The following is an 18,195-nucleotide window of genomic DNA, read 5'->3' as shown; positions in this document are numbered from 1 at the left end:
TAATAATGATATTGTGTGACTGTGGTGATGAGAAATATAATAACAAAGGAGTTATATAATGCTGTAAACACATTATACGAGGGATAAGTGTGTCTCTTTCTCTCTCTCTCTCTCTCTATATATATATATATATATATATATATATATATATATATATATATAAACAATATACAATGTAGAATACTTTACTCCATGACCTGAGAGCTTTGCTTGTTGGGTAACATTCAGCCTGTCAGTATGACTTGAATAACCAGTGATGTGTGTATCAGGCAGACCTGGTTTGGTCCCTCAACCAGGAGTTCTGTCTGTTTTTTTATTATTGGGTGAAGGAGATAAAGGTCTGTGTTGAGCGTTTGTTCCCCTGCAGTAGGCGATGTTCCGATCTCCGCACACCACCAGGAATTATTACATCTCTCATACGCCGGGCGCTCTTATCTGAAGACCTCTCTTTAATAATGGCTTTATGGCGCAGCTTGGCAAGCGAATCTCAACCTTTACAAATAATTTTATCTGTGGTGGAACGGATTGGGACCGGCCTCTCTTATGGAGATTAGATGGGAGTGTAGCTGTTGAGATTTATATCTTCACCGTTTCCTCCTCCTGAATTATTTCACAGTCTGCATGGCCTCTAAATCGTATCGTATAAAGTTATCACCTCCACAGCCGCCCGCATACGAAAAAACAATAAGGGGCCGTACTGGAGCACACACAGCTGTTTATTAAAGGGGTTGTAAAGGTTCGCAGATTATTATTTTTTTTTTAAAACATGTCATACTTGCCACCACTGTGCAGTTCGTTCTGCAGAGTGGCCTCGATCCTCCTCTTCTGGGGTCCCACGGCGGCTCTCGCGTTTGCTTCCCAGAGGGTGTTATCTCTCTCCCAAGGGGGTTAGCTTGAGGGCACGCTCCCGTGCCATACAATCGGCGTCCATAGCCGCCAATTGTATGGCTCGGCCCCGCCCCCCAGCAGTCATGTCATCGGATGTGATCGACAGCAACGAGAGCCAATGGCTGCGCTGCTATCCAATGAAGAGCCGACAAGACCTGGGGAAAAACAATGCGGGATCGTGCCCACGGAGATTCGGGCTCAGGTAGGTAAAATGGGGGCTCGGGGGGGTTCGTTGACTGCTAAATGTTTTTTCACCTTAATGCATAGGATGCATTGAGGTGAAAAAACACAAAGGTTTACAACCACTTTAAATGATTAAAATCATTTTTTTGGTGGTGTGGACAGATTGTAGAAGATCTGGGAGTGTTCTTCGAAAATAACCCAGGCCATAAACAAGCAAATTTCATTCCTGCAACCCGTGTTGCAGGAAATAAATGTGCATCATTCCCCCATCAACACATGGGAATCAAAAATTGGCTTCTCTCGGCGGGGAGCGGTCAGGGGAGACCATCCCCGCCAGGAGAAAACCGTGATTATCGTTTCCGGCTATAGAAGCCACTAGCAAAAATCGTAAGAGAATCTGGCAGGCTGGTTGTATCCAAGTTGATTGATCAATCAACTGGGTATATTCAGCCTGCCAATTAACGGTTTGAATCTCAGCCAGTTCCTGCTGAACCGGACGAGATTCGTACCGTGTATGACCAGCAGGCCATACGCGGGTCGAATTCTCAACAAATTTTCTTTCAAAAATCTGAAATTTTGTGCATTTTGGGATCAGATTGCTCCACCATTGATTTTCGAAAATTTGACCTCATATTGCTACAGAAAATAATTTTCGTGGCTGGGAATTTTCTTTCCAGGAATTTTCTTCTCTTGCACTCATGCACATTTATTTTTTCAATTATATTTCTCATACAGTTCTCCCGTCATTGATTAAAAAATCGTTAGTTCTCCTTTAAAAGGTGAACCCAGTCAAATCACTACTTGGTAAACTGATAATTGAAATGTATACAGCCATGATGTTTCCATAGTGTCAGAATACAGTGTGATTTCATATAGTTTTTTGCTCTTTTCAGCCTGCGATGAATGGAAAGTTCTACAGAAGCCCAATCTACATCGGGACGTGAATCGTTTTGGCCATTCGGCAGTTGTCAGTAATGGGTAAGTTTGTGTCCCCAACCTCCTACAATGTTGAGATTTCCCTGCAGTGGCTTTTTTTTCTCTCTCTGCCCCCGCCCATAGTGGCAAAGTTTCTCTGCAGTCGTTTGTGTCTCTGCCCCTCCCACAATGGTGAGATTTCCTTCCAGTAGTTTGCGTCTCTGCTCCTCCCACAATGGTGAGATTACCTTCCAGTAGTTTGTGTCTCTGCCCCTCCCACAATGGTGAGATTTCCTTCCAGTAGTTTGTGTCTCTGCCCCTCCCACAATGGTGAGATTTCCTTCCAGTAGTTTGTGTCTTTGCCCCTCCCACAATGGTGAGATTACCTTGCAGTAGTTTGCGTCTCTGCCCCTCCCACAATGGTGAGATTTCCAGCAGTAGTTTGTGTCTCTGCCCCTCCCATAATTGTGAGATTTCCTTGCAGTAGTTTGTGTCTCTGCCCCTCCCACAATGGGGAGATTCTCTGCAGTAGTTTGTGTCTCTGCTCTTCCCACAATGGTGAGATTTCCTTGCAGTAGTTTGTGCCTCTGCCCCTCTCAAAATGGTGAGAGGGGCAGAAAATGGATAGTTTATATCCCCCCACAATGGTGAGATTCCCCCTGCCCCTATGTTGAGGTCATGTGACCTGGTATGGTTCAGGAGGAGGGGGCTTTTGCCCCCCCCCTTCCTGATCTGCCAGGCTGCATGCTCGGATAAGAGCCTGGTGTGGATTTTGGGGGGGGCGACGACAAGTTTTTTTATCTTTATTTTGATGTGGGGTTCCCCAAAGGGCCTGGTATGGTATGGGCGTGAAGACCCCACACAGTTTTTTTTCCATTCTTTATTCTTACAATCAGCTGTGAACAGGGACGCCCGCTGACAGCTGATGAGTCATCGGTTGTTAAGGACACGTCGGCCCGGCTTCCCAGCCTGTTCCTTGGCAACCAGCTAAAAAAAAAAAGGAATATTTTAAACTTTTTGCTGTAATAAATATCCGCCAAAAATATATAATTCCTCAGTTTAGGCCGATACGTATTCTTCTACATATTTTTGGTAAAAAAAAATTGCAATAAGCGTTAATTGATTGGTTTGCGCAAAATTTATAGCGTCTACAAAATAGGGGATAGTTTTATGGCATTTTTTTTACTAGTAATGGCGGTGATCAGCGATTTGTATCGGTACTGCGACCTTATGGCGGGCACTTCGGACACTTTTGACACATTTTTGGGACCATTGGCATTTGTATAGTGATCAGCGCTATAAAAATGCATTGATTACTGTAAAAATTGACTGGCAGTGAAGGGGTTAACACTAGGGGGCGAGGAAGGGGTTAATTATGTTCCCTCATTGTGTTCTAACTGAAGGGGAGATGGGACTGACTAGGGGAAATGAAAGATCGCTTTTCATACATTGTATGAACATGCGATCAGTCATTTCTCCCCCTGACAGGACCTGGAGCTGTGTGTTTAAACACACAGCTCCCGGTTCTCGCTCTGTAACGAGTGATCGCGGGTGCCCCGGCGGCGATCGCGCCCGCCGGGCACGCATGTCGGCACCAGGGGCGAGCGCGTGCCCCTAGTGGCTGAAATGCAAAATCATGTTATTACGTGATTTTGCGCAGCCGAGCCGACCTGCCGCCGTAAAACTGCGGCGGCTGGTCGGCAATCGGTTAAAGTGATATTAAACCCCACAGCAAACATTTAATATATAACGGCGCACCAATTCTTAGATTGGCCAGACTGACATCCACCTATCAAGGCATTCTGATATTTGCATAACTCCTCCCAAGAGCAAGCCCATTGATCGCATCAGGGCTGAGGGCTTTTTTTTTTTCTCTATTGAAAAGCCTGTGGCGTGCATAACACAACCCAAAAACTTCACCCGGTGCAGGAAAAATGTGCACACACATAAAGAGTGATACACAAAAAACTGTGACGGGTGCATCGTCAAATGGTCCTCTGAAAAGGACCCAACTCTGATCCCCTGGGCCGTTAGGCTCCTGGCAGGGACTAGAGTAATCCGTGGTCTGTGCAGCCGAAGCCGACACGGACCCAACTTCCTTGGAGGGTCTGCCGAAACAGAACCCTCCTACGTGGGGCTCCCCCGAAGGGAGACCCCGTGAGAGCAGGCGAACTAAGCCAGAAGGCCATGTCCGCCCTCTCCCAAGACTTTCAGAGCAGGCGCGAGAACCAGCACCCTACTCATCACACACAAAGGTGTACAAAAAGTGCACCAACAGAAAAAAACATAAAAGTGACAAACAAGGGGGCAAAATAAAAAAGAAAGTGGGGAAGAAGGAAGGTGGGAGAGGTGAGTGGAAAGTGACCATCGTGCAATACGATGGCCGGCCCTCCGGCCAGGAAACAAAAATTCCCCTGGTCCTAGCTCGGCCCTAAAGGCAGGTGTTAAAAAGTGTGCTGTGGAGATCGTGACCAAAGTGTCCCTCAAACACTTGTACAATGTATGGCACCCCTGGACTGCCACTCCAGGGGCACTATCTCCACAGGCTTTTCAACGGACCCTGACCCCCGGCCCGGACCAGCAGCACCCTTCCCAGCCAGGAAGGTAGGAAGAGAGATCGGGGAGAGCCCACCTCAGCAGGCTACTCCCACAACCCCCATCCCTCCCACCTAATCACGTTCGGGAAATACTAACCGCTCCTCCCGACCAAAAGAGGAGCAAGGGTTCTCGCCCGAACAACTGACTGGGGCAGGCACCACCAAATCCAGGCCTCCAGCTTCGACCTCATGCCTCGCCATCCAAATCAGAAGGTTTCCACCTCCACGCCAGCAGGTTTAGCGTCCGCCGACCGCCATCCCTTTCCACCTCGCCGTGTACTGGGGATGGTCAGCATAGCACCACCTACTGGCAACTGATAAGAACAGATCCTACACTCGATCTCAGCCTTTTGGCTAAGATCGAGTGTAGGATCTGTTCTTATCAGTGAAGTACTGAGGCAGGGCGCTGTGATGTTTTCTATGGCCCCTCCCACCAGCCACGATCTGCCTGCATAGAGAAGCTCAGAGACTCGTGATGACATTGCTACGATTAAAATGAGATATATAATGAAAATTAAAGTGTTGCTAAACCCAGGAACCTGCATTCACTATATCTGTTTCCCCACAGTACACAGAACATGGAAATACAATAGTTTTAGTAAATATAAACTGCTAAATACCTTTTCTCATCAGCAGTATATAGCAGTATTGTAGGAGGAGTTTTCATTCTCCCCTAATTGTTTTATGAGGCTGCAGGACCCCTGATCCTCTGTCTGGACAGTGCTGATTGTCCCTGTGCTGATCACATGCACCCCCCCAGGAAAAAAAACCTCTAGCAATACACACCAAACTGAGCATGTGCAGAGTGACTTCAAGGCTCTATTCTATCAGGAGATGGATTGGGGTCAGTGGAAGAAGGGGAGGATTAGAGAAAACAGGATCAAACAGCCTTTTTACACAATGCGGAGGATTAACCCTTTAGGTTCGTTCCACAGTGAGTATAACAAGCATGCTATGCTGCATATACAGACTGATTGTACTGTTGTGGGTTTAGTAACACTTTAAAATAAAAAGGTTTTATGTGAACAATTACTTAGCATGTTAATAGAAAGGGGTGTGAAGGACCAGGAAAAGCAAGATATAAGGAGATTAAATTCCAGCTATAAACATTGGCCCAGATTCTCGTAGATCGGGCGTATCTCTGCGGCGGCGTAACGTATGTCATTTACGTTACGCCGCCGCAAGTTTTTCATGCAAGTGCTTTATTCACAAAGCACTTGCGTGTAAAGTTGCGGCGGCGTAGCGTAAATCACGCGGCGTAAGGCCGCGTAATTCAAATTCGGCGGGTAGGGGGCATGTTTCATTTAAATGAAGCATGTCCCCGCGCCGAACGAACTGCGCATGCGCCGTCCGTAAAAATCCCAGGGTGCATTGCTCCAAATGACGTCGCAAGAACGTCATTGTTTTCGACGTGAACGTAAATGGCGTCCAGCCCCATTCACGGACAACTTACGCAAACAATGCAACTTTTCAAATTTCGACGCGGGAACGACGGCCATACTTAACATTGGTTGCGCCTCATATAGCAGGGGCAACTTTACGTCGGGAAAAGCCTAACGTAAACGTCGTAACTTTACTGCGTCGGCCGCGCGTACGTTCGGAAATTCGCGTATCTAGCTAATTTGCATACTCAACGGGGAAATCGACCGAAGCGCCACCTAGCGGGCAAAAAAAAAATTTGCAGTTAAGATCCGACGGCGTAAGAGCCTTACGCCTGGCGGATCTAATGGATATCTATGCGTAACTGATTCTAAGAATCAGTCGCATAGATACGACGGCCCAGATTAGGACTTCCGACGGCGTACATGGCGTTGCGCCGTCGTAAGCCCTTTGAGAATCTGGGCCATTTAGTTTGGTGATTTCTTATCATTAGTATTAAAAGCTTTCTGGAGTTTTTGAATCTTCTTAACTGCAAATTCAAGAGAAAAACAAATCTTTTGCTGAAACTTGACTTTAAGATTGATCAGAGAAGAAAGTGCTTTCTCAGGTTCCTGAAGTGAGTGCTGAGCTTTGCTGTCCGCTGATGAATGAGCTCGCGGGGCGCACACACGAGGCGGATATGTAAATGAGGTGAGATGTCACCTGTGCTGACTCCAGCCTGTTATCAATTATCAGAATCGATTATCATTGCCTCAGGTTCAGGAAACATTGACAAATGATAGCCAATGACTTTGATTAATGGATCTGACAGCAGCAAGACACAATTCTTATTAAAGGCGGATATGGAGGAAGTAATAAATAACATATGAACTCCACCTGGAGTGTCAACAGAAATTCACTCTTATCCTTACATGAGATCTGTCCGATGTAAAGACCGTCCTAGCAGGATTACTGCAAAGATTTGTAATATATACTGTGTGTGTGTGTGTATATATATATATATATATATATGTACATATGCACACACACAGTATAAATACTGTGTATATTTTTTATTACATTGGAAAATTCATCATATTTGAAACTACTGTGTACATTTATCTGTAGCTGTTTGCATTTTTTTGTTGATTTGTTCCAAAATCGTAATTTTCATTTTTTTTTAATCATTTGGTATAGGACTAAATTAAAAAAATGATCGTAGAACACATTCCTCCTCACAAAGGTTTATTGAAAGTAATCATACAATGCATACACAAGGATATTATTACATCTGATTAGAGTACCTAAAAGTTTGGTTCGTTGACTGAGCCGCCTACCTTCATTTCAAATAACATTGTCTGTCTATCTGTCTATCTATCTATCTATCTATCTATCTATCTATCTATCTATCTATCTATCTATCTATCTATCTATCTATCTATCTATCTATCTATCAACATGGAAGATAAATATATTTCCAATATGTTTTTAATGGGGTTTTTAAATATATTTACAATATATTTCTCTTCTATCTATCTATCTATCTATCTATCTATCTATCTATCTATCTATCTATCTATCTATCTATCTATCTATCTATCTATCTATCTATCTATCTATCTATCGCTGTCTCACACTCTGGGTTCTATCTATGGATCTACTGTATCCATCGCTATTTTTTTTTTTTTGGACTGCATTACCTGTACGTACCCTCATTGTTATATAATATCTATTGGTTTGTACATTGCCATTGTAAATTAACTTTATATTCTGGTGTAAGAAGAAGCCACAGTCCCTTCTATCACACAAGCTTACGTTATAATGTAATTTATTACTTTTATGTATTGCATTAACTGTACTTACCCTTGTATCTCTTGTCTTATACAGGACTGCTGTAAATTAGGGGTCTCCAAACTGCGGCCCGAGGGCCAGATGTGGCCCTTTGCTAGCCTTTATGCGGCCCTTGGGGGGACTGACACCAACAAGGGGGCACTATTTCTTCTACTGATATCAATGATGGGATACTATTCCTCCTACTGATAGGGGCCCTACTCCTACTGACCACAAACCCTTACTGGTGCTGGGCCCAGGACATTTTCTGCACCCACTGGCCACAATCCGGCCCTTTCTAAAGTCTGAAGGACAATAAAGTGGCCCTTTGTTTGAAAAGTTTGGAGACCCCTGCTGTAAATGATGGTGCCATGTAAATAAATATTGTATTTTGATGTAGGAAAAGGCAGTGGTCCTTTTATCATATGACTATGTATTATGAAGTCATTACACATATTTTTCCTGCTTAGTGCTGGGTGTTCATCCTATGTCATAATGGTTTGTCTCCCTACAGGTCCATGTACATATTCGGAGGATTCTCCAGTGTCCTCCTCAACGACATCTTAGTGTACAAACCTCCAAGCTGCGAGGCCTTCCGCACCCAGGAGCAGTGCACCGGAGCTGTACAGGGGATCAGCTGTCTGTGGGACCGCGGTCACTGTGTCTCCTGGGAGACTGCACATGCCAGCAGCAGCCTCTTCCATGCACATTGCCCAAACAAGTCTGGTAAGTTGGTGGTCCGCCTTGGACACCTACCTGTCTACCCTTTTACCAGATTAAGCTTGGCTTACAGCCCAATGAGAATTTAAAATGACAGTCACATGGGGAAAAATAAGATTCTTAAAGAGGGGGTTCACCCTAATAAAACAATTTTTTTTTTCTAGCATTAAATTAGGCATAGTAGCGCGAGCTACAGTATGCCTGTATTTATTTTTTTAGCCCCGTACTCACAGTGCAATCGTATAGATAAGATTCCGAATGGGCGTTCCTATCCAGAGGGAGCATGATTGACAGCCGCTATGGCGCGTCACGCTTCTCCGGAAATAGCCGAAATAGGACTTGTCGCTTCACGGCGCCTGCGCATAGTCTGTGCGCAGGCGCCGTGAAGAGCAGAGACCTACTCCGGCTATCTTCGGGGAGCGTGACGTGCCATAGCCGGCCGTCAATCATCCTCCCTCTTGATAGGAACGCCCATTCCCCGCGGGGAGTCGGAATCTTCTATATAGGATTGCACAGTGAGTACGGGGCTAAAAAAATAAATACAGGCATACTGTAGCTCGCGCTACTATGCCTAATTTAATGCTAAAATGTTGGTAATGAGGGTGAACCACCGCTTTAAGCTTCTGTTAAAGCGTTGTGAATTGAGCCTTGTATACATAAGCCGCTAAGGCCCCATGCACACGTGAAGCAAATGCAAACACATGTAAACTCAAGTTTTCAAAGGCAAAAAATGGGCATTTAAAACGCCTGTTTTTGTCACGAATTTAGCGGCGTTTTGCTGCGTTTAGCGGCGTTTTACCGCATTTGCAGCTATCAGCGCTTATAACAAAGACATTGTAGACCCTCCCAAAGCTTTGAAACGCAAAAACTTTTGCGTCTGAACCCCAAATTTTGCTTCTGAAAAAACGAGCCTAAACCCAACTGCTTTAAAACGCAAAAAAACGTGACTGTGTGCATGGACACATAGGATAACATTAAATGTGTTCAGGGGCAGTTGAGAAAAATGCCCAAATGCCTCTGAACTCGAGTTTACCAGCGTCTCGTGTGCATGGGGCCTTACTTGCATCAGTTGTCATTGTGCATTTTACAATAATAAAAGTTACCATTATTTTTCAGAACTGCCATTGGTCTTGTCCACATAGAATTATAGTATAGCCCTTTCATGCCTATGCCTATGTATGACATTTGGTGTTTACAAGTTAAAATCCATATTTTTGGCTAGAAAATTACTTAGAACCCCCAAACATTATATATATATTTTTAGCAGAGAATCTAGAGAATAAAATGGCGATTGTTGCAATATTTTATGTCATACGGTATTTGTGCGGCGGTGTTTTAAACACAACTTTTTGGGAAAAATTTACTTTCATGAATTTTAAAAAAATGAAAAAGTAAAATTAGCCCAATTTTTTTGCATAATGTGAAAGATGATGTTATGCCGAGTAAATAGATACCAAGCATGACACGCTTTATAATTGCACGCACTCGTGGAATGGCGACAAACTACGGTAACTAAAAATCTCCATAGGCGACGCTTTAAACTTTTTTTACGGTTACCAGGTTAGAGTTACAGAGTAGGCCTAGTGCTATAATTATTGCTCTCGCTCTTACGATCACGGCGATACCTCACATGTGTTATTTGAACACCGTTTTCATATGCGGGCGCGACTTCCGTATGCGCTTTCTTTGCTGCGCAAGCTCGCGGGGAGGGGGGCGCTTTAAAAATTTTTTTTTTTGTTTTCTTATTTATTTATTTATTTTTTCTAATATTAAATTTTTTTTTTTTTTTTTTTTTACATTTTGATCACTTTTATTGCTGTCACAAGGAATGTAAACATCCCTTGTGACACCAATAGGTCGTGACAGGTACTCTTTATGGAGGGATCGGGGGTCTAAAAGACCTCCGAGCCCTCCTTTGCACTTCAAAGTATTCAGATCGCCGAAAACGGCGATTCTGAATACTGTGTACTTTTTTAAATCCGGCGCCATTGGCATCTGAGAAACCCGGAAGTGACGTCATGACGCCGCTTCCGTGGTTTCAATGCGGACACTGAATCAAAGCCGTTTACGGCTTTGTTTCAGAGCGCGCCGAGACGCTGGAGGCGCCGGATCGTGGATCGGGTCTCCCGGTGGGACGGGAAGCCCGGTCAGAGCGGCGAGAGGCGGCGGGAGGGGGGGGATGTCCCCTCCCGCTCCTCCGGCATAACAACCGAGCGGCTTTTAGCCGCATCGGTTGTTATGTTTGGAAAGCCTAACGCCGGCTCTAAACAACGGTACCGGGATGATGCCTGCGGCTGCAGGCATCATCCCGGTATAACCCCTGAAAGCCGAGGACGCATATATGCGTTCCGTCGGCGTGAAAGGGTTAAACAATTAGCTGCACTGAATTTTTGCAAAACATCAAATTGCTGTCAAAGCTGACCTTTATAGTTTGCAATGTCCTTTCAATTGACCATTAAGTATGCAGTGACGGGGCCTGCCTGATTGGATGCCTATTGGTTGGGTTGTTTAGGTAGGCAAACATTGCATAATTTTGGTAAATTAAATTGTTCATTGCTTATAATGTATATGGCCAGTGTAAAGCCTCGTACACACGATCGGATTTCCTTTTGACAAATCCGTGGATTTTTGTCCGAAGGGAGTTGGCCGTGAACTTGTTCTGCATACAGACGGCAGAACTTTTTCAACCAACAAACACGAAACGACGTGAATTTTTAGCTCTTTAGCGCCACCCTTTGGGCAACTTCTGCTAATGTTGTCTGATGGTTAGCATTGGTTCAGAGCATGCGTGTTTGTACTTTGGATTTTAGTCCGGTTGACTTGTGTACACACGATCCGATAATCCGATGGAATTCATTTGTTGTCGAAAAATTTGAGAGCATGGCTATCCAACATTTGTCCGATGGAGCATACAGACGGTCGGATTATCCGACAAAACCCTTCCATCACACAATTGTTTTTTGGAATATCCGATCTTGTGTACGGGCCTTAAGAGTTGTAAATTTAACAGAATTCCATTTTAACTGCTTGCCGACCAGCCGCCGCAGTTACGCGGCGGCAGGTAGGCTCTGCTGGGCGAGATCATGTAGCTATACGTCATCTCTCCCAGCAGCCAATAGTGGCGCGCGCGTGTCGCCGAATGCGCGCACGCGCGCCCCCCGCTCGTCCCTGATCCTGGCGTGCGTGCCCGGCGGGCGCGATCGCCGCCGGGCACACCGCCATATTGATGTATGGTCTTTATGAGATTCGAGGTTATAGCTTTGTGTTATAAGTATATACCAATTTCATATTTTGATAATGTCATAGAAGGCACTTTTTGAATCATTGAACTATTGCTTTATGTGTACATGTAAAATTTATATATATATATATTATATTTTATACTGTAATGTATTCAGTATTTTTTTTATTGTATTCACTTATGAATTAGAAGGCACTTATATGCACTTTAAAAGATAGCGCAACACCCCGCTTTATTTCATACACACATAGATCAATACTCACCTATTGGCCGCTTTGCAGGGCCTCCACACGTCGCTGCATCAAGTTATATATAGTGCAGCTGTAATTGTCTGGGGTGCCATGTACTTAACTCAAGGAAATAATCTCATTAATTCTCGTTCTCCGCATCCAATAAAAATGTCTCCCTAACCAGCGGGCACTGCCCAGCCTCCACCCGGAATGCAGTTTTTATTAATTCATTACTCTGTATCAGGCATGTTATAGACTCACACATCATTTTTAAATACATTTTTAATTTATTCTTTTAATATCTGTTACAATGTTCTTATGATGTAAGACAAGAGACATTTTCTCAAGTGACCAACCCTGTAGCCTCATCCCATCCTTTCATTTAAAATGGAAAAAGATCACAAAAATGGAACCTTTCTTTCTCCTATGATGCCGCGTACACACGGTCGTTTTATGTCTTCTGAAAAACGTCAAATTTTTTTTTCGAACATGCTTCAATTGTTTATGTCGTTTTTCAAAACGTTGTTTTTTATGTCATAAAAAATGATCGTGTGTAGGCTAAAACAACGTTTAAAACAACCTTTTTAAACCCGCACATGCTCAGAAGCAAGTTTTGACACGAGCTTGAATGGAACAGAGTGCCGCCGTACGTGCTGAACGTAACCGCGCTTTGCTAGAGCATTTTGAAAAAACGATGGTGTGTAGGCAACGTCGTTTTTTAAAATGAAGTTTGAAAAACGTCGTTTTTTTTCATGAGAAAAAAACAACGTTTTTTTAAAGACAAAAAACGACCGTGTGTACGCGGCATTAGGCTTGTGCAGGCTTGTGATGCATCAGTGGCCCCCAGCTGGGAAATATTTATTAGCCAGATCAGTTATTGTGAATGACGAGGAGATACACGGGGTCAGCATTCCAAGTATTTGTAATTTTTGCCATGGCAGCATGAAGTGGCTTAACAGGTTCTCTTCGAGCTGGATAGGTATTTCAAGAGCCTATACAGGGAGTAAAATATGCATTATATGCATTCTCTTGGTGTCAGGAAAACTTGTCAGAAGTGATTCATGCTGATATCAGAGGAACAAAGCAGAAGACAGAAACTACACTTACTGCTCTTAAAGCGTTACTAAACCCCAGGCCCTGCACTCACTATATCTGGTCTTCCACAGTACACAGAACATGGAAATGCAATTATTTCAGTAAATATAAACCACTCAATTCCTTTTTTAATCAGCAGTATATAGCAGTCTTGTAAATTCTATCAGTGTCCAGTAGAGCACTGGGTAAAACTTGTAGGAGTGGCAAAATGTCCTATGAGGCTGCAGGACCCCTGACCCTCTGTCTGGACAGTGCTAATTGGTGATCACATGTACCCTCCCAAGAAAAAACAAAACTCGAGCAATACACGCCAAACTAAGCATGTGCATCTCTGTAATATCAGAAGGGTTGGGGACACTGGAAGAAGGGGAGGATTGGAGAAGACAGGATCAAACAGCCTTTTTCCACAATGCAGAGGATTGACCCTTAGATTCCACACTGAGTATAACAAGTAGGGTTGTCCCGATACCACTTTTTTAGGACCGAGTACAAGTACCGATACTTTTTTTCATGTACTCGCTGATAGCGATTACCAATACTTTTTTTTAAATGTGTCCCCAAAAATGCAGCCATGTGTCCCCAAAAATGCAGCCATGTGTCCCCAAAAATGCAGCCATGTGCCCCCAGAGATGCAGCCATGTCCCCCCAGAGATGCAGCCATGTCCCCCCAGAGATGCAGCCATGTCCCCACAGAGCAAGCCAAGCCCTCCTCCCCACCCTGGGATGGGTGATCTGTCTATCAAAGTGCCCGGACAAGGGGGAGGGGCTATATATGACGTGGCGCAGAACACACAGCTATTCAAATGAAAGCTGTATTGTTCCCCGCGCTGATCAACTAGGCGGGGGGGGGGAAGGGCTTGGCTTTCTCTTTGAGGATTGCTCGGCTCCGCTCTCCGCCCCCTCCCCACCCCCTCTCCGCCCGCTCTCCACCCGCTCTCCACCCGCTCTCTAGGAAAAAAAAAAGTATCGGGTCTGGCATCGGGAGCATTTGCGTGAGTACAAGTACTCGCGCAAATGCGCAGTATCGGTCCCGATACTAGTATCGGTATCGGGACAACCCTAATAACAAGCATGCTTTACTTCATATACAGGCTGATTTTACTGTTGTGGGTTTAGTAAGACTTTAAGGCAAATATGCATTATAGAGGGATATGCTTTGTTAATTTTTCATGGGGAGAGATCCCTACACTGAATTCCTGCTCTGCACTCCTGCACTGGATGTTACAAAATGACTCCCACCATACCTTGGGGGAATTTTTATTATATTTTATACTTAAAAGGAACAGGCATGCCACAAGATAGATAGCATATCCTGAATTGCAAAGTGGGTGGTAACAACCAGGAACTATGGTAGGCAGCTCTTGCCAATAGATTCCACCTATAACGTAAATATCACTTTTAGGATCATTAACCCCTGGGATTGGCTGGGTTGAATACAGACCCACGTAAGTTATTGTTAACTAAATCCTATCCAAACATTTCCAGACAGTTAGAATTCGTTTTAGGGACTTGCCCCATTCTTGTCTCCTCCTCCCTGTGTACAGCTCTAGCTTGATCTTTGTTGTGGAGATTTGTCTGTCTGTGAGTAGTGGGAAATGATTGCTTGTCATATTATTTGACTGATACAAAACCTCTTCTGTCCGCAGCGCCAGCTGATGACCGATGCTACAAGAACACCGACTGTGCCAGCTGCACCGCCAACACCAACGGATGCCAATGGTGTGACGACAAGAAGTGTGTGTCCTTGAGTAGCAACTGCAGTGTGGTGAGCACCCATACTTCACTTTCTCTACTAGGAGGTAGCGTGCGCAATTATCAGTTAAATCTCAACTCCAGCCTTCCCTTCAGTCTTGTAAAAGAGCACACAGGAGGGGGCACACGCCGTGTGCATTGCCCAAGGTTTATTGGTACGAACAAAACATACAGCTTAGGCCTCATGTACACTGCTGCTGGTAATTGGACGTTTAGGAGCAGTTGGGCATTTTTTTCAGCTGTCCCTAAACTCTCCTCTATGTTATCTTATCAGTATTTGCTGGCGTCTAAGACGACTGGGCGTATATGACGACCCCCTATTTTTCCAGGAAATTTTTTGGTTTTGGGATATACTCGCCGTATAAGACTACCCCCTTCCTACTAGTCTTTCTGGAAGCTAAGGGGTAGCCGGAACAACCGCTGACAGGAACAGGCTTTTTTCAGATCTCACTGTGCCATTACATTACATGCCTCCACTGTGCCATTACATGCCTCACTGTGCCATTACATTACATTACATGCCTCCACTGTTCCATTACCTGCCTCACTGTGCCATTACATTACATTACATGCCTCCACTGTGCCATTACATTACATGCCTCCACTGTGCCATTACATTACATGCCTCCACTGTGCCATTATATGCCTCCACTGTGCCACCACATGCCTCCACTGTGCCACCACATGCCTCCACTGTGCCACCACATGCCTCCACTGTCCCGGCCAAGACGATCTCCCTACCTTACTTTCTTTTCAGATTTTGGCTTCCAGGCTGCAGGCATCCATGATTCAAAAGCCGCGCCTCCTCCTCAGACTGTTCCGTGATAGGCGGAACACTAATTTTCCCAGCAAGGCCTCTGTTCAGTGTTCCGCCTATCACGGATGTCCTCTCGTCCAAGGATGAGAAGGCAATGAGTGTTCCGCCTATCGCCGAACAGTCTGAGGAGGAGGCACGGCTTTTAAATCATGGATGGCCGCAGCCTGACGGAGACAGGTACCGGCGTATAAGACGACCCCCGACGTTGGATGTATTTTTTTGCATCCAAAAAGTCGTCTTATACGCCGGAAAATACGGTACATGTACACAGGGGCATTTATAGTAATTTCTAGGCAGTTGAGTTTAAAAGCATTTTTTTGGAATGCAAAAAAATGGGTTCAGATGGGTGTTCAGAGGCATTTGATATGCCAAATGCCTGTACCAGCTTCTAAACGCGGTAAATCGCATATTGCAGCGTTTCATTTACAGACGTTTTTCATTTTACCAAAAAAAAAAAAAAAATTGGAGGAACATTTGCATTCATCAGTCAGGAAGCTGTGCATGGGCCGTACTTGGACATTCCAACATGACAATGATCCAAAACACAAGGCCAATTCGACGTGTCATTGGCTACAGCAGAATAAAGTGAAGGTTCTGGAGTGGCCATCTCAGTCTCCTGACCTCAATATCATTGAGCCACTCTGGGTGCCGTTCATGCAAGGCAACCCAAGAATTTTCAGGAACTGGAGGCTTTTTGCCAAGAGGAATGGGCAGCTTTACCATCTGAGAAGATAAAGAGCCTCATCCACAAATACCACAAAATACTTCAAACTGTCATTGATGTTAAAGGGGGCATTAGGAATTAGGAACATTAGGAATGTATTAGGAACTGGGGTATGTAAACTTTTGATCAGGGTCATTTGGGTAGTTTCTGTTGCCATTATGATTTAACCACTTAAGACCCGGACCTTTAGGCAGCTAAAGGACCCGGCCAGGTTTTTGCGATTCGGCACTGTGTCGCTTTAACTGACAATTGCGCGGTCGTGCGACGTGGCTCCCAAACAAAATTGGCGTCCTTTTTTTCTTACAAATAGAGCTTTCTTTTGGTGGTATTTGATCACCTCTGCGGTTTCTATTTTTTGCGCTATAAACAAAAATAGAGCGACAATTTTTAAAAAAAATGCAATATTTTTTACTTTTTTCTATAATAAATATCCCCCAAAAACATATAAAACATTATTTTTTTTCTTCAGTTTAGGCCGATACGTATTCTTCTACCTATTTTTGGTTTGCGCAAAATTTATAGCGTTTACAAAAAAGGGGATAGTTTTATTGCATTTTTATTAATTCTTTTTTTTTTTACTACTAATTGCGGCGATCAGCGATTCTTTACGTGACTGCGACATTATGGCGGACACTTCGGACAATTTTGACACATTTTTGGGACCATTGTCATTTTCACAGCAAAAAATGCATTAAAAATGCATTGTTTACTGTGAAAATGACAATTGCAGTTTGGGAGTTAACCACAAGGGGGCGCTGATGGGGTTATGTATGACCTCATTTGTGTTTCTAACTGTAGGGGGGTGTGGCTGTAGGTGTGACGTCATCGATTGTGGTTCCCTATAAAAGGGAACACACGATCGATGACAGCGCCACAGTGAAGAACGGGGAAGCTGTGTTTACACACAGCTCTCCCTGTTCTTCAGCTCCGGGGACCGATCGCGGGACTCCAGCGACGATCGGGTCCGCGAGTCCCGCGGCCACGGAGCTTCGGACCGGGTCGCGTACACGCGCCCCCCACGGCTGGGCTTAAAGAGCCACGTACATGTACGTGGATGTGCCCAGCCGTGCCATTCTGCCGACGTATATCGGCGTGAATGGGTCCTTAAGTAATTAAAAAGAGTAAATACAGTTGATTGATAATAAATGGCTTCAGCCAAACACTAACCATGAGTGAAAGAAAAGTTTTTGCATTATCATTCATATTCTCTGAAACATGGCCAAGAAATCATAAATTCTGCCAGGGTATGTAAACTTATGAGCACAATTGTATATGATAGTGCTGGACTGATAAAAGTGAGTGAATTCTTCTTTAAAAGGGGCTAACTTGCAACAAAGGTGCGATATCCATGGATCTCATTCTGGTCCAATGCTGCTTCCTCTCTGATAGCCTCAAAGAGAACATTAAAGCGGGATTCCACCCGCAATTATTTTTTTTTTTAAAGTCAGCAGCTACTAACAGTGTAGCTGCTGACATTTACTAAGGACACTTACCTTGTCCTACGTGCCCGCGCTGATGGCCCCCCCCGATGCCGATCCCACGATCGATGCAGGTCCCGCGCCGCCATTCACACTAGGGGAAACAGGCAGTGAAGCCTTACGGCTTCACTGCCCATTTCCTACTACGCCTGTGTGAGTCTCGTGCCGGCTTGTGAATGGGCGGCTGCTCTCTGAGAACACACACAGTTCCCAGAAAGCAGCGCGCCCCATTCACTAGGAGAAGAAGAAGAAGAAAACATTCCGCGGTGCCGAAGAGGCAGATTACGGACTTCCGCATAGCAACAGGTATTTCGGGTGAGTATAATTTTTTTTTTTTTTTCACTTTTATTTATTTTTTTTTTTTTA

At 44.5% G+C, this 18,195-nt stretch overlaps 1 protein-coding gene across 1 annotated transcript in view; it reads left to right on the top strand.

Annotated features, from left to right (window-relative positions):
* The window catches only part of ATRNL1 (attractin like 1), an 859,416-nt gene that overhangs the window by 268,253 nt on the left and 572,968 nt on the right, over positions 1-18,195 (top strand). Inside the window, exons 11-13 of the mRNA XM_040361535.1 lie at positions 1,965-2,049; positions 8,287-8,498; positions 14,705-14,823. Of these exons, the coding sequence (XP_040217469.1) occupies positions 1,965-2,049; positions 8,287-8,498; positions 14,705-14,823 (416 nt within the window). The remainder of the gene's footprint in view (positions 1-1,964; positions 2,050-8,286; positions 8,499-14,704; positions 14,824-18,195) is intronic.

This window comes from Rana temporaria, chromosome 8 (genome assembly GCF_905171775.1).
Source record: "Rana temporaria chromosome 8, aRanTem1.1, whole genome shotgun sequence".
NCBI lineage: Eukaryota > Metazoa > Chordata > Amphibia > Anura > Ranidae > Rana > Rana temporaria.
Note: the sequence above shows the minus strand (reverse complement) of the source record. Positions and strands in the feature narration are given on the sequence as shown.